This window comes from Falco peregrinus, chromosome 4 (genome assembly GCF_023634155.1).
Source record: "Falco peregrinus isolate bFalPer1 chromosome 4, bFalPer1.pri, whole genome shotgun sequence".
NCBI classification, from domain to species: domain Eukaryota; kingdom Metazoa; phylum Chordata; class Aves; order Falconiformes; family Falconidae; genus Falco; species Falco peregrinus.
Genome location: NC_073724.1, coordinates 106,715,878 through 106,731,871, shown reverse-complemented (window position 1 = coordinate 106,731,871; position 15,994 = coordinate 106,715,878). Strand labels below are relative to the sequence as shown.

Genomic DNA, 15,994 nt, shown 5'->3' with positions numbered 1-15,994 from the left:
TAGGATTAGAGTAACTGCTCCTGAAAGTACAAAGCAAAGAAAGAATGCATCCCTGGCTGCGTTCTTTAAATGCAGCCTATTTTTGTGTTAAACCTACCTCTAGTTATTGCAAGCTTTGTGTGTCATTTGGCTGATTCCCTTCAAAGGAAAGCAGGAAAGTCCTGATTCAGGCTTTTCCTGATCCAACATCCAATTGTGAATAACAAGAACACCGTGTTTGATCTTTTGCAAAGCTCATTTTTTGTAAAGAGTAAGTTGTTTCTTTAGTGGGAAGCCATTGATTTCAAGAGTAATGGTTGGACTCTGAGTGCATTATTTGTGAGTAGTATGTGATCAGGAATGCCACCACGACACTGTTCTGTAATTGAAAAGGTATTTAACATTAGAAACTCCAATTTATGTTCAGATTTTTTTTGCACAAACAGCAGTTAATGGAATGGGCAAATGCTTTTGGCAATGTACTGTATTCTGTAATTCATGCCCGAACTGGGTAGATTGGTGTTGAATGCAAATTGATTTTTCAGCACCACCTTACTTAGATCCTAGATACCTCTGCTTCAAGTGCAAAGCTCCATCTAGAGAAAGCCCATAGTAGTACCATAGATCCCTTTCACCTTTAGGTGAATTAAGAAAAAATTCTTCACCAGAAGGGTTTCAAGCATTTGAACAGGCTGCCCAGGGAAGCAGTTGAGTTGCCGTCCCTGAAAGTATTTAAAAGACATGTAGATGTGGTGCTTGGGGACATGGTTTAGTGGTGGACTTGGCAGTGCTAAATTAATGGTTGGACTAGATGATCTTAAAGGTCTTTTCCAACCTAAACAATTCTATGATTTTATGAATTTGAGTCTCCACCATCAGTGAATTCCACAGCTGAGTTATTCGCTGTGTAAAAAAAGTACATATTTTTTTTTTAAATCTCCCATAACATTTCATTTGGAGTGCTTTACTTTTTGAATTACAAGGAATAATGAGTATCTTGCTACACTCAGTGTATCAGCTCTGTCAGATCCCTTCATGTGGCCAAGCTGAAGACATCTAGTGTTTTCTGTTTTTCTGATGTGGATGGATTTCCGTATTTTCCTATATACCTCAGCAGCCTGCTGCTTGTCTGTATGCTTCTGGTTTTATTGCCTTTGAACTTTATTTTTAGGGCTGACAGAACAGACTAGACATTTCCACCCCTAAATAATTTTCGACAGAACAGACTAGACATTTCCACCCCTAAATAATTTTCCTCAGCCTTTTCCAACAGTGATTATCTGTAGTTCTTTGGCTTGTGGTTCCTGCTGTAACAGTAGTCAAAACAGATAATATTTTCTGTAGTCCTTTGCTAACACTTTTACTGTTACAGATAAATCCAAAATAATTGCATTGACGTCAGTGGAGCTACTTCAGATGGGCATTGCTGAAACTGAAAACATAATTATGATACCATTAAGAACATCCTGTTTAAGGTGGGTTTTGTTGAAGATACGATGCTATAAAAACAGGAAAAAAAGGTATCTTCAAACTGGATGAAATTTCCAGTTAGCTTTTTCCACTACCAAGGAAAAGTCAAGAGGATGGTACTGTGGCAGGCCATACTTCATACTTTTGCAGCTCATCAGCTCTTTCCCATTGCATATCTGTGAGCTTTTTACTTGTAGCAGCTTTAAGATACGTTGCTAAGACTGGAATTGCTGCTGATGTCATTAGATTTATTCTCCAGAGATCTTATTCCCCTGTCAATACCAGCTATCACTGGCCTTCATCTAGAGTATGTAGCAATTAAGCCCCATTATAAAATTAAAAGCTGAAACAACATGAGCCTTCATGCAAAGCCAAGTTCCTGCACAGAGCAGGGGTGGGAGTTCAGCTGCCTGATGGCAAGGTTTTCCCTGGATCTGACACAGCCACTCGCTCAGTCCACCCCCTGCCCTGCAGTGGGATGGGGAGGAGAACTGGGAAAAAGGTAAAGCTCATGGGTTGAGCTAAGAACAAGTTAATAATTGAAATAAAATAAGTAATAATAAAAAAAGTAATGAAAAGGAGAGAGAAGGAGAGAGGAATAAAACCCAAAGGGGAAAACCCCCAAGCAATGCGCAATACAGCTGCTCACTGCCCACTGACCAGCCAGTCCCCGAGCACCAACCGGCAGGCCCCAGCCAACCCCCAAACCTCCCCCCCCCCCCCCCAGTTTATATACTGAACATCATGTTTGATGGTATGGAATGCCTCTTGGGCTACTTCAGGTCAGCTGTCCTGGCTGTGCCTCTTCCCGGCTACTGTGCACCGGCTCACTGGCACAGCATGGGAAACTTTAAAAGTCCCTGGTTTAAAGCAAGCATTACTTGGCAACAGCTAAAACATCAGCGTGTTATCAACATTATTTTCATACTAAATCCAAAACACAGCCCTGCAGCAGCTACTAAGAAGAAAATTAACTCTATCTCAGCTGAAACCAGGACAATCACAGGTGACAGGGTGCCGAGGGCAGTACCCTTGTTTCTTTTAGGGACAGCAGCCTGCAAAGGTAAATTTTTATTTTTATTATTCATCTGAGAAGGAAAAAGAGCCCTGGATGGAACTGTATGTAAATGAGGAAGAAAATGGAGAAATACTCTGAAAACAGTAAGATAGACAGTTATTAAATAACCAGATAGAGACAGGGTGGCAAATAACCTTGTAGAAGAAGTGTAAGAGTGCAGTTTGGCAGACTGCAAAGCTTGGAAAAGCAGGTTTGATTTAAGTATATAGCCTGTAGAAAGGGAAAAAAAAAAAAGCCAAACATAAGGATGGCTATACTAGATTCAAAAAATATCTGTGTAGCTGTGTGTTTGGTCCCCCATAAGGGCCACATAGGTAAGAATATAATAATAGAACAAACATACAGTATTCATTCCCAAGCAAAACATATTAGCTTTCAGTAATTTATAGGTCAGGAAGTTCATGAGATAGGGACTCATAAAGAATCATTTAATGGATTTTTTTTCTGCATGAATTTGTCCAGACAGTATTTGAACCATATAAAGTTTAAGTACTCAGATTATAAAATAAAAGGAATTTCCTCAAGAATGATGGCCCTTTTGGAAGTGAAGTATTATGAATATTATAGCACCAGAAATGGTTTCTCATGTGGAGAAATCAGAGAAGCCCTGCTGAATGTTGCTGTTAACACTGTCCAGAAATACCTTGCTGCAAAACAAACAAACAAAAAGTCTTGGGAACATGTACTATTCATAGCATGACCTCTATTTTTTATTTCTTTGATCTCAGACATGGAGATACAGAAAATGAAGAGATACAAGCTGCTATATAAACTTCAGAGCTGGACTTACAATCACTTCAAGTATTGGAGGACCACTTTCCTGTAGCTGAGAACTTGAAATGAAGGTGTATTTCTTACTTTGAGATGTTTTATCTAGTACTGTTTGTCCATCCTTGCAATGTCAAAATGGCCATCTAGCTTCATTCCTGATGCACTGTTGTTACACATTTTTACTGTCGGTTCTGTTTTTGTTAGGCTGTTTGTTGGGGAAATAAATAAATTAAAAGATAAATGAAAGTGTCCTTATACCAGTATAATCTTCTTCATGGCTTTATTTGTAGAATCAAATGTTTCCATTTCCAGGATTCCAGGAGAAACTCATCCCAAGGACATAATGCCACACATTTCACAGAGAAGCTCTGGATTAAAGATGATTCTCCCTCATTGTGTGAGAGAAATGGTAGACTGAAAGAAAGGACTGAAGTCGTGTTTGAATGTGCATTATCGCCGCATAGCCAAACACTGTTACAGTCACCAAGGAGAAGAGGAGACAATGCGGACACAGTAATTGAAGAAAAAAATATATCTGAAAATACCAGAAAAGGAGGAAGGATGTATGTAAAGAGATTAATATGAAAGGAAAAAGCAGTGACCCAAGACTAGAAAAGGAGGATTGGTAAGTCTCCCCTGCACACCTCAAAATGGTATATATTCAAACTGTAGAAATTGCTAGTGCCTGAAGTAAAATGCTGCTTCTGCTGTATTTGGCAAAAGCAGATGAGAAGAGATGAGGATTCTTCTTGCAGTATTTCTGATGGCTTAGGAAATTACAAGCTTCATCACTTTTTAAAATGTCTTTGGATACACAAATTGTTTCAAAATCTCATAAAATAATAAATATTTAAAATCTAGGTAATGAATAGAAGCTAAAGCATAGCACTAGGCTTTTCTCCAAATAACTAACCAGTGATACTGTTTCAATTTATACTAGTAAAATCTAATCTGTACATACATCTATATGGACAGATAAATTAATATAAGACAATTATGTTTAAAAGCACATCTTAGAAGAAAGAAAAATTAATGAATGGTACAATTAAAATTAACCAGATGTGTATTTTGTCATAAACTTTTATTAGACAGCAGATAAGTAGAATCAATAGTGTAGTGTGAATTAAAGCTGCTATTTTCCTACCGGTCCTGTGCACCTCTTGTGCATAATTCCACCACATGTATATCGACTTTACCCTCTCAGAATATTACTCTGTGTTTGATGGAGTAGGCTCAAGATACCTGAGTGACTGTGTAAGTCCTGATAATAGCCTCTCTAGGGTAGTAACCATGACTTTTTTAAAACAGCAGTAAAGCTTATCCTTTACGTGTGGTTGGTCAAAGGGCCCATCAGAAATATTAGTATATTTGAAAGTTCATTTGCTGCTTGTTGTACTCTCTGGAACAGCAAAGTTACATTTAAGTAAATTTCTATTTAAAAGAACAGTAGTGCAAGCAAACAAAAATTCAAAGCCCTACCAAACCAAAATGCTATGTGAATCCCCATTTCTTCTTTTGTATGGAAGAGGAGGAAGCAGATGGTGTTTAGATGTCCTCAGATACTACTAGGAAGAGCATGTGAAAACTTACACAGAATGAGTAGAATAAAGTGAAGAAGGAAGAGGCAGCAGCATCCTTTCTAAATTTGCTCCCGTCTCTAAGTTACCCTAATGGTGGGATGTATAGCAGTAATTGCTGTGGGCTTCTGGACAGGCAAGACGCACCTTACAACAGGGTGTAAAGCCAGTGCAGTTTGCTGAGCTGTACCACTAGATGGAGGCAGATATCGCATCAATGTCTAGTAAGCAGGGTGAGGTGTGCCGGTGGCAGTTTTCCCCAAAGGGAAGGAGGTCCTGTGTGCAAATGGCAGCACAACAAGAGCTCAGCAAGAGGTAGGATGCTGCTGACAGCTCATCATTGCTACCGTTGCCTTCTCAGGACAGAAATTGTGGCTCCTACTTTATTTCACATGCTGTAGAGATGCTAGCCGAGTGCTGCTGCCTATCAGATGTGCCTACTTCAAGACACAAGGGTGCCTCACTCCCACCTTGTGCTGGCCCTGCTGCAGGCCAGTCAGCTCGTGTCCTCACTGGAAGCTGTCTCCCAGATGTGTCCTGTTGTCAGGGCGGTCTTCCTAGGAATACACCTCTTGAATTTTACCCCATTCCTCTCAGTTCACATGGAAATTTGTACTCTAGAAAACAGGTCTGCTACTTTCAGCCAAGTATTTGTTCTCATGCCTTCCTCATGTGTCAGTACAGCACATCGTCCAGCACGGTGCATGGATTGTCCCATGCATCTTTAGGAATGGTTCTCTCTGCACAGTCATTCCTCTGATGATGTCTGTCTTCTCTTTAAGAAGCACTAGTGAGTGACTTGAGCTCAATAAAGAGCATGGTGTGTCTCTGTTTTGTGCTATGTTCCCTGTGGGGGCTTTGGCCAAGAGAGCAGGGTACTTTCTGTCAGCGTTGCATCTTTCCAGGACTCCACAGGTAGACCCAAGTTGGTCAAGCATCCACACAGGTCACGGAGCTCACTAGTCCCATTCTTCATAGTCTTTGATGCAGTCTGGGATCTGACCCTCTGTTCTGGGGCTTCCTGTTTTTCTCATACCTCAAGACACCTGTGCCGTCAGGATAATACCCGCTTAGCCCTAGCTACTTCATCTTTGAGCTTCATGTGGAAGAAATGGCTAGTAACTGGTGGGAGTGTTTAGAGGTGAGAAAGCTTTCTGAGAGGGAAGCACTTGAAAGAAGCATGCTTCATACCCTGTCCTTACATATCCTTGACACTCTGCATGTCTGTCAGTGACTTATTTCAGCCATACCATGATAAGGTGCTGCTTCTTGCAGCAGATATTGTTAGAGGGACTGGACTAACAGGAATTCTCCATCGAATAAACTGCAGCCTGTCTGGTAGGTGTAGAGCTCTAATTCTCTCTCCTACCCTCTTCAGGTAGATGATTGCTATAGGATTGCTCCTCTGCTGTTGCTGGAGGCACTTCCAAGGCAATCGCAGAGCAGTGGTAATCCCATGGATGCTGAAGACACTTTTTCTGATGGAGTACATTGAAGGTAAAGTGTCAGCTAGGAAAGGAGTGATTAGAAGAGGTCAGAAGGAAAGCAGGAAAAGGTAGTTTTGTAATATGGTAGAGGGAACTTGACCTGTATCCTTACAACTTGTTTCACATCCCTTCCAGCTCCAGGGAGCGAGGAAGAGCAAACCCGGAGATCAGTTGGTACCCAGAAACTTGAGTGGGAATTAGACCTGCCTTAGGAAGTGCATTCATGTTTAGATGCCATCCTAGGAAATGTGTATGTCTAAGTGGCTGAGAGAGCAGGACATAAGTCTTTTGAGTATACGGAGATTAAAATTGCCTCTCCTCCTTTCCACCCAGCCCTTGAATTGCAAAAGATGCTACCACTTTCTTGAGTCCCACTTGGCCCATGAGCAGACTTCCATCTCTCACATGTCCTGCACTAAACCTGGGGCTGAGCAAAACTTCTTCTCAGCTGTATGTGGACTTGGAGCCCTTGCATCACCAGGCAGCAGCTCTTGAACTGGAAAAAGCCTTTGGATAAAGGCTGGGACATACTGTCAATCTTTTGAGAGACTAGATCTTTGTGCGCATCTGGCAAATGTGTTGAGGTAGAAGCTGCCTTCTCTCCCCATCAGGGAGCATAAAACACTCCTAATGGAGAAACCATTGATCCTATAAGAGTTTGTCCTGCTATATATGCAAAAAAACTCCAGTGTTTGTAGACCACTGCCTGTGTGCAAAGTAAACTGTTCTCATCACATCTTTCCCAATCTCTCCAAGGACTAAGCCCAGTGGAGGCTTTGAAGTTCCTCAGGTGATGCTTTGCTCAGGGAGCCAGGAAGGCACAGGCATTTTCTTCTGGGATTGAGAGACAGGAATGCATTTTCCCATGTCATTTCAGCTCTTCAGTTATGGCAGGAAGACAGGTATGCCACCCTGCAGCAGAGAGCTCAGACCTCCAGGACAACTGGCCAGCTCCAGCAACCAGGAGGTCATCCTATGCCTGTCTGTGCTTGCTTTTGATTTCTGGCAATGTGGGAATAGTCTTCCAATGGAGGGAAGGAGAATTCCTGTTTGGTGTCTTTTTAAAATTCAGAATACCTGAGACATGTTGGAATATCACACTGGACAATGGGAATCCTAGTCTACTACTTCTCAAACCTGTTTCTCTGGTAAGCCAGAGAGGACACAAAATTGAAAAGCTGTTCCCTTTGGGAAAGCATTCCAGCTCATGCCCTGTGGGGACCTTCTCCTCTTTGTGTGAACCATATAGGAGAGAAGCACACTGATTCTGAGAAGGCAGCAGTAGGTACTGTGGAGGGCCAGGACATGCATGGGAACTGAAAGTGAGCCGTGAACAGTTGTAACTCCAGCGGTAAATGCACACAGGCTCTTCAGGGACCTATACCTCTATTCAGAAAGATATTTGTCTATCACACATACAGGAGTTATTTAATGCTCCAGTGAAATACCAGAAGACAATTAAAAAAACTCTATTAGACAACAGAGTATACAAGTTTGGTGTTGGTTTTTTTTTTTTGATTGTTAAGTGAAATTGTATAAAGTGCAAATAAATCAATATAAAAAATCAGGGAGGGAAAGTGCAGTCCAGGAGTTTACCACTTTAATTATCTAGAGGATTAAAATTGTTTTGGCATACCAAAGCAACCAGATGTGAATTATTTCATCTTTTTGAAGCACTGCCTTCAAAAGTTTGACGACTTTCTCCCTGTGGGAAAGAAGCACAAAATATAGAGACTGTACTGGAAATACACAATGTAGACAGCTGTGTTTTATTCCTAGTGTTCCTCGCCCTGAGGAAGATGGCATCTAAAGAAAAGCAAACCTGGCAAAGTTTACTCTGTAGGGTCAATTCTGGTTGTGTTCCACTTCTACTGCTGAGTAGTTTCTGCCTTCACTGAACTGTCTCATTGACTCAGTAAGTGGCACAGTATCTTTCATTTCCCTGCCAGTAAACCCACTCACTGAAAGAGCTCATTTGCAGAGCAAAGTCCACTGGATTTGTTTGGCAATATGTAGGTCTGCAGGAAGACAGTGCATCAGGCTGCTGCACTGCTACTCCATCACCTCTTGGTTGCAGTGGCAACATGCTACAGAAGGAACATAGCAGATGGAGTATACAGGGATACGTTTCTCACAAGTTTGTTCCCCTTCTTTCTTTTTGGTAATATGATGAGGCCCTTGCAATCAGGGAGAGTAGTGAGACCTGTACCACAGCAAGTTTTATCTTGAAAATCAAATCTTATAATGAATTTACCATATAGCTTCTGAATTCCTCGCTTATCGTCCTCTGAAAGTCTGAAGGTTGCTGGGTTCACATATGAGTAGAGAGGGTACATCAGAGCTCCCTGGACATTTGAATGAGCAAGTCCCAAAGAATGGCCAAATTCATGAGCAGCAACAAGGAACAAATTAACTTCTGCAGCACAGAAGAATAGAAAAGTATGTTAAAGGTGTGACATTTCTTTTTAGCATACAAAGAATTGAAGTAGCAGGAGAATTTATATCTTTAATTCCCTTGGAATGAAATCTCAGAGTTTTGATCAGTTATTACTGATCTTCCTTACGTTACTGTAATATTTTAATAAAAATATTACTGATCTCTTGCATCTGGAGGCCCTCAGTCTCTTTCCAACCCTGCTTTTAGTCAAACTACAAGCAGGTCATTTTACCTTTTCATAATTTATATAGAAAACAGAGGCTCATAGTCCTTGTTTAGTCCATGAAAGTGCTTTAAAATATGGACAGACAGGCATTATGTAGCTGCTAATGATAATGAAGCACAAGTACTTAGAAAGGTAGTTGAAGAGAACAGAAATGTTGGTCCTGAAATGGTGCCAAAGCATGAAGCATTATGGAAAGCATTTCCTATGGCCGTATTCTTCTAACATGTACAATATTTGCCTTTCCCCTTTATACGCACATGTGGGTTTTACCTTGATTGTACTCTGACCACCTTTCAGCATCATCAAAATGAGCATCTCCACCAATACCTTCTCCAGGTGCAAATGCATGAGCTAGTGTTTTACCTTTTCCATCAAAAGGATATCCATCACCGTGCTCTGCATTTAAAAAGAAATGTATCCTCAGATGACATCAGCTGTAATGTTTAAATTCAGCAAATCGAAACATGTTGCTTGTTTGTGCGAGTTTTGTTCATTACCAAACCTTACAAAAAAATCCTACAATAGCAGCAAGGTTGTGAAACGAGGAGCAAGGCTTAGGAAACACTGTCCAAATTAATGACTTAGGTTCAAAACTTGTATTTGCTAATTCAGACTGCTGCATGTTTCAGAAAGAGCTGAACATTTTTTGTGAGCCTTTGTCAGAAATTCCAGCTTGCAGGATCCTTTCTCACTTTCACTGGCACATTAGTCAGTTCTTCATGGCAACACAATATGCTTCCCGTTAGTGAGCCTGGGACATTTTGGTGTTTATATGCAGCCATCTGCTTGTAAGCTAGGTGTCTGATCTTCATTTACGGTTGATGGAGATCTAATAACTATTGTCAATGGATCTAGAGAACAAGTCAGCTAACCATAAAGTAGTCATTTAGTTTGGCTAAGTTGAGTCAATTTAGGTGCCAGGCACAGGTTAAAGGTACGGGTGCATTCATATATTAATCTAGATCACAGGGGAGCTTCTGAAGTAACTCTACTGGGACATGCGCATTTACCATGCTTTTGCTTGCACCTTGGTGCAATCTTGGAGTGCATCAATGGGATTCCTTCTAGAAGAAAATCAACGAGAAGATACTCTCTATGAGCAAACCTAATGTACCCCAGATGCCAAAGCCTGTTTAGTCCAGGGTACCAAACTAGATCTGGATCAAAGTAAACCAGCCTGAACCTGCCTGAATCCAGCCTGTGGAGGCTGGATCTCCAGAACCAGCTGGTTTGCTCTACAGATCAGTTCCCATTAGTTTGCATTATTTGTCAAGGCAGACAGAGCTTTGCACATCTAAATCTAAGTATCTTGTTCTGGAGCTAAATTGTCCCTCCATTTCACAGCTATAACTCTGAAAGGATTTTTTAATGGTTTCATAGGAGTAAAAACTGAATCATAACATACAAATTTGGTGGCATGATAAAGACAAGATAAAATTTATGCACACTTCAGAATAATTCCAACTGTTCTGCCTTAAAGCTGTGGCTATAAAAATACATGTTTTGAGTCAAATACGGACCATTGTATTTTAAAAATTACAAGTGTTCTCACCACCACGTGCAAATTGAATCATAATGTCTGCATGTCCCTTGAATACTCTTTGGAACTTCAGTGGAGTCACATCACTCCATACCATAAAGGCCCTTCTAATTGCATCATCCACTTTCTTTTGAGGTAGATCAGGTGTATAATTCACAATCCTGGTAGCAAAATGAGACAGATTAATGTCACTTAGGGTGTGAAGGAAACCCACGCAGTTAAATACAAAGCAACCCCTTTCCCTATAAAACCTGAAACATCACTAACCTGTAAGTCAAATGTCTCTTTCTCCATCTTGGATTTCCAGGAAATGTTTCGTAGTTTGCTATATCAGGGATTCCACATCTGGGCTGTTTCATTGTTTCTTTTGTTTCTGCATTTAATTTTCCAGTTAAAGTCAGGTGGAAAAACCTCTGCATTTCTTTAATCCTGTCTTCTAAGCTTAAACTTGGTGTTTTTGTAAGAAGTGGAAAGAATCTGTCAAGATATGCCTGGAAGAAGAAAAGGAAACAAAAATTAATACATACACCTGTGATCTTTTGGTAATTGCATTATAGATATGATTGAATTGTTTCATTATCCTGCAGTCATGCTAGTTTTAGATCTATTTTCTCTCCCTATTTTAGTTTATCAAATTCTGTTCTCACTGTATTATTGACCAACATATATAAAAAGAATTGCAATAGCAGCAAAACACTGTAAGCAAGCAACCCTTTTAAGTAAACACTATTTACTGAGCATTCAAATATGCAACCTTCCAATGTAGTCTACATAATATTTTTGAGATGCTTTGGAAGGGTGACGTGCTCCTTTATTGCCAGTTGGAACTTGATTTCTTTTGTATGCTAGACTTAGGGTGTCTAAAACTAGTCAGCAAGTTTAAATTCTTTAGTCACGTCTGCGAAAACTAGTGTGGTAGTGTAAGACAAGAAGATAATATAAACAGATAGGAAAGGAACATAGAAGCTAAATAAAAAAACAGGTTATTGATAATGCAGTTATGTTGTCCCCTGGTAACATACCTTTAAATCCTCAAGGTCTCTGTTGCTCGATGATTCTAGTTTAAGTTGTGCTGGGAAAGCAAGACTCTTAGGTAAGAGGATGGCAGCACAAAGCAGGAGGTATCGCATAGTGCCCAGTTTACCAAGGAACCTTGCTACAGCAGAAAGGGTTTGACCTTCTGTCTCTCAAGACCACAGCTAAAATATTTATATAGGTCCTGATAGCTCCAAGCGGCAATTATATACATGACTCACTTTTTGGTGGTGTTAATGTAATGTCATCACTGTTCTAAGAACTAAATGAAAGCACGTTAAACAAACCTTGCCTTTGACTTCCCTGTTGATGTCATGTCATAGCCAGCAGCCAGCTTTGGCTCTTCCTTTTCATATTCTCCGAACAGTGAAACCACAGGGTCATAGGGACGTTCACGTTGTGTAACTTCATCAGTACAGTTACTGTATAATCGCTTCTTACTGGACTTCCCCACATTCCTTATACACAAAGGCATTTTGCAACAGCCTCTTGGTCAGACAGCCTGCCTGTATTAGTTGATGCAGAGGCAGAGATGTGATGGATGGGAGTCCTATCTCACTGAAACTAGTGGCATTTCCTAGGAAGCATGCACAACACTGTCTAGGTAATTATTCTGAATCAAGTTCTCTTGTGAGGTACCCTATGCTGCAGGAAAGGTGAAGTTCAGTGAAGTTAAATAGGTTTCTGCTGTTTTTACAGAGATCAGAAGGCAGCTCTTTAAATGTGCCCTCTAGAAATAGGAAGCTGTGGGAAGTCTGTCGCTTTCCTCCCAAATGAGATGGCCTTTCAGGAGAGTCTTTTTATATTGGAGAACTAGATATAAAATATAATTTACAAAAATAGGTGAAATCCCTCAGGAAAAAGAGAGAGGAGCTTACCCTAACGAATGTGAAGATATCTTCTACCTCTAGCTGTACCAGTGCAATCTGATGGAGGTCCATGAAGCATTGGCAGAGAAAACCAAAGCTGAGCAGGGCAGCCACAACCTCCCTGGTCCCCTGGGACCATCACCGGTCTCAGCTTCATACCACCAAACCCTACTGGAAGTGATAGTTTCTGAGGACTGGAAACACCAGTCCACAGACTGGCTTGTGATTTGTTTCAGGCTGTGCATATTACCTCTAATCCAAAAGGAGAGGCACATAAATGGAAAAAGACCATTATGGTTTCTCACAATAGGTCAGCTATATGGGTATAGCTGAACATGTATTGACGAGTTTGTGTGTTACTAGCTTAAGTCCAATGTACTTCTGACTGACATGATGAGAAAAACTTTCATTTCAGAGAAAGATGACCTATACTAAAACACTGCTGAATTATGCAAGAGAGGACTACATTACACACTATGTTTGAAGCAGTTGCTAAAGGAACGATGCTTCCACCTGATATTGAAAACAACCCAGATACCCTCCATATGGTAATTTCTGTACATTTTGGTAGACTTACAGGAAATCTATCAATTTCCAAAATCTAAAGCTTGATGAAAAAAAAATATTTTATTGTTAGGGTAGGTTCATCTTTTTCTTCCTTAACAACTGAGTTTATGTCTGACTGTGGCAGTAAAGTAGGATCTGGACCATGCTCTCAGTGGCAGGAGATGAGGATGTGCTTAAACCACTTTGAACTCCATTCTTTAGTGTGTGGTACTGACTATTTCCTCTTATACACTAGAGGAATTTGAAAGCCTCCAGAGCCCCATTCCGCTTGACAGGCTATTGAGCAAATCACACATACCTTTTAACTGGGCCATGGGTAAAACTGAAAAGGAGAGTTTAAACACAAGACCTTGCTGAGAAAGGACAGACATCACGTTCCATTTTATTTTCTACTGGAAATTTCTCAACTCCCCTCCTTTTTGGTTTTTTGTGTTGTTTGGTGGTTTTTTTTTTAAAAAGAGAGAGGGGTTTGATGAACATTGGGCTTGAACTGAAATAAAAAACTTTCCACTAAAAGAATTGTAATTTCTTTGGGTTCAAAATCAGCAAGAATCAATCTAACTCTAATAAGATCAATATCAAAAGGAAACAGATGCTAATTTTTAGATCTAGCTGTGTGAATTTTCCAGACTTCATCTTTTTGTCTTGATATTGAATGACAAGAACTGTTTGGGTCAGGCAAAATAATTTCCTGCCCAAACATCATAGTTATTGTATGTCATTGTACATATAATGATATATAGATAATGTATCATTTACATTCAGCAGAGTACCTGTGCCTATGTCAGAGAGTATGGCTTTTGTAGAGAAAGTTCAAGGAGGTCAGAAGAAATTATGTTAGAGACATTTAATAACAGAAGTTGCTGTAGTCCCATAGTGACAATAAAGGGGCTCCATGATGTAAAATTATATTAAGAAGACTCACATTATTGTCACTGAAATATTTACACTGTGACATTTTCTGAAGTGAGTAACGCTGAACAAGGATGTTTCATGGAAGTCTGTCCCATGCAGAACTTGTTAATGGGCATCAGAGCTTTTGTGGTCTAGTGGAAAAGACATAGAAACTAAGACCTGAGCCTCCTTTGGATGTGGTAGGATGAAAAAGTGAAGTAGGATTGGATGATTCAGTGGTGAATGATCACTGTTTCTTAGTAATTTGACTTGGACAGGAGGCTCAGCAGGATTCTGCCCAAGCTGAATGCAGCCGACAGTGGACTCAATGCAACTCAAGAGCTGCTCAAATGTCTTTGTGAATGTTATGGACCTAGCTGGGATGGAGTTAACTTTCTTCATAGCTGGCTGTATAGTGCCATGTTTGGTCTGTGGCTAAACCAGTGTTGATAACACACCAGTGTTTTGGGCATTGGTAAAGAGTGTTTGCACAGTGTCAAGGCTTTTTCTGTTTCACACTCTGTCCCCACAGTGTCTGGTAAAGAGGCTGTCAGGGGACAGAGTCAGGACAGCTGACCCAAGTTCTCCAAAGGGATTTTCCGTATGATACAATGTCATGCTCAGCAATAAAACTGGGCTAGCAGAAGAAGGTGGAGTGAGGGTTGTCTTCCAAGGTAGCCATTGCATGGAGACTGGCTGGACATCAATCTGCTTGCAGGAGGTGGTGAGCCTTTGCATCCCTCCCCCATCCCTTTCTTTCACTTATTAAACTGTGTCTCAATCCATGAGTTTTCTCTCTTTTGCACTTGTAATCTCTCACCCATCCCATTGTGTGTGGCGAGTGAGTGAGCGGCTTCTGGCTGCGGTCTACAGTGAGTATCAAGCAAAAAGAAAGGCCAAAAATTCCTGGGAAAGGTTTTCTTTGCGACACTTATGGATTACACGATATTGTATTTAAGGTCCTACCAAACTGGATACACTTGGATTCTTACGGTCTCCAGGACTCCTGATTTGTTTTGTTCTGTTACCTGGTTATTCAACTTGACTAACAGAAAATAAAATTCAAACTTGGCAAATATTTCTGCAGAGTAAAATGATTTTTTGCATAGTGATTTCTTGAGGCTAAGCTCAGTGAGGCACAGTCTGCTTCAGAACCTTCCTGGTATTTTTGCACAAAATGAACCTTCAGCCTCCTTCTTGCCTCAGCTTTGTGTGGCACACTCCTTTTGGATGCAGAATGGCCTCTGCACAACACAAATTTGAAGTCCCCTCATGGTTGTTATGTGCCATCTTTCTTGGCTGGGGCCTAGACTGTAGGGAGAGGCACATCTCCATGGCTTCTGCACTCCATTTCCACAGAATATACCACTGAGGGGGGCTCTCTTCAAAGCTGTCCCTTGGAAACTGGAAGCCAGGGCTATGTATCCCTTTTGCAGGCTTTGTGAGGGTAAAAACCTTCAGTCATCCCTGCCTGGGCATGGAGGTCCTGCTGGGGTCCCTTGGCACTGCGTCAGCCCATCCCTGGAGAGAGGCAATGCAGTTCTTCAGTGGATCAAGGTGTATTGCGATATTTCTCAGCAAGATGTACCTCACATACCACTGCTTTAGGGCGAAAAAGGCCCGAGGAAGGGATTAGATGTTCAGGTTCAGCACAATGTGACAACAACTAAGAGATCTAAGTTACTAATAATTTAGCAATAAAACTTAAGGTATCTTAACTTGTGGATTTACCATCTTCTCACAGTGTCTAGAATTGCTTTGCATTTAATGACTTTGTATTTACAACAGTGTAATTGGGACATTGTGTGGGGAAAAAGATGTAAATATAGAGATAAGTTTTTACAATAATAATTTTGAGCAATAAACCACAAGGGAAATAGGATTCCTCTAAATATTACCTACATGTGTTAGTTCTGACATCCTCCATTTTTTTATGCTCCTTTTGTCAATGATCAGGAGTCTCTCTTTCCTCCATCTAACAGACACATGTGGATCTCTCAAAATTTTCCATATAGTAATTTGCTTTATTTGATTTAAATTGAAGTAACCAGATATAACTTTTAG

The 15,994-nt window shown here is 40.6% G+C and overlaps 1 protein-coding gene and 1 long non-coding RNA gene across 2 annotated transcripts; one reads left to right on the top strand and one right to left on the bottom strand.

Moving 5' to 3' along the window:
* Positions 1-1,200: 1,200 nt before the first annotated feature.
* Positions 1,201-3,740, top strand: LOC129784371 (uncharacterized). Its single transcript, XR_008747033.1, has 3 exons — positions 1,201-1,454; positions 3,256-3,328; positions 3,611-3,740. It is a non-coding gene; the product is annotated as an uncharacterized LOC129784371 (long non-coding RNA).
* Positions 3,741-7,934: 4,194 nt separating this feature from the next.
* MMP7 (matrix metallopeptidase 7) lies at positions 7,935-15,219 on the bottom strand. Its single transcript, XM_027777057.2, has 6 exons — positions 11,588-15,219; positions 10,833-11,056; positions 10,578-10,726; positions 9,296-9,421; positions 8,617-8,778; positions 7,935-8,067 (listed from the first exon to the last, which is right to left on the bottom strand). Exons 1-6 carry the CDS (start codon positions 11,693-11,695, stop codon positions 8,045-8,047), a joined length of 792 nt encoding a protein of 263 aa, XP_027632858.1. The 5' UTR covers positions 11,696-15,219; the 3' UTR covers positions 7,935-8,044.
* Positions 15,220-15,994: the final 775 nt, after the last annotated feature.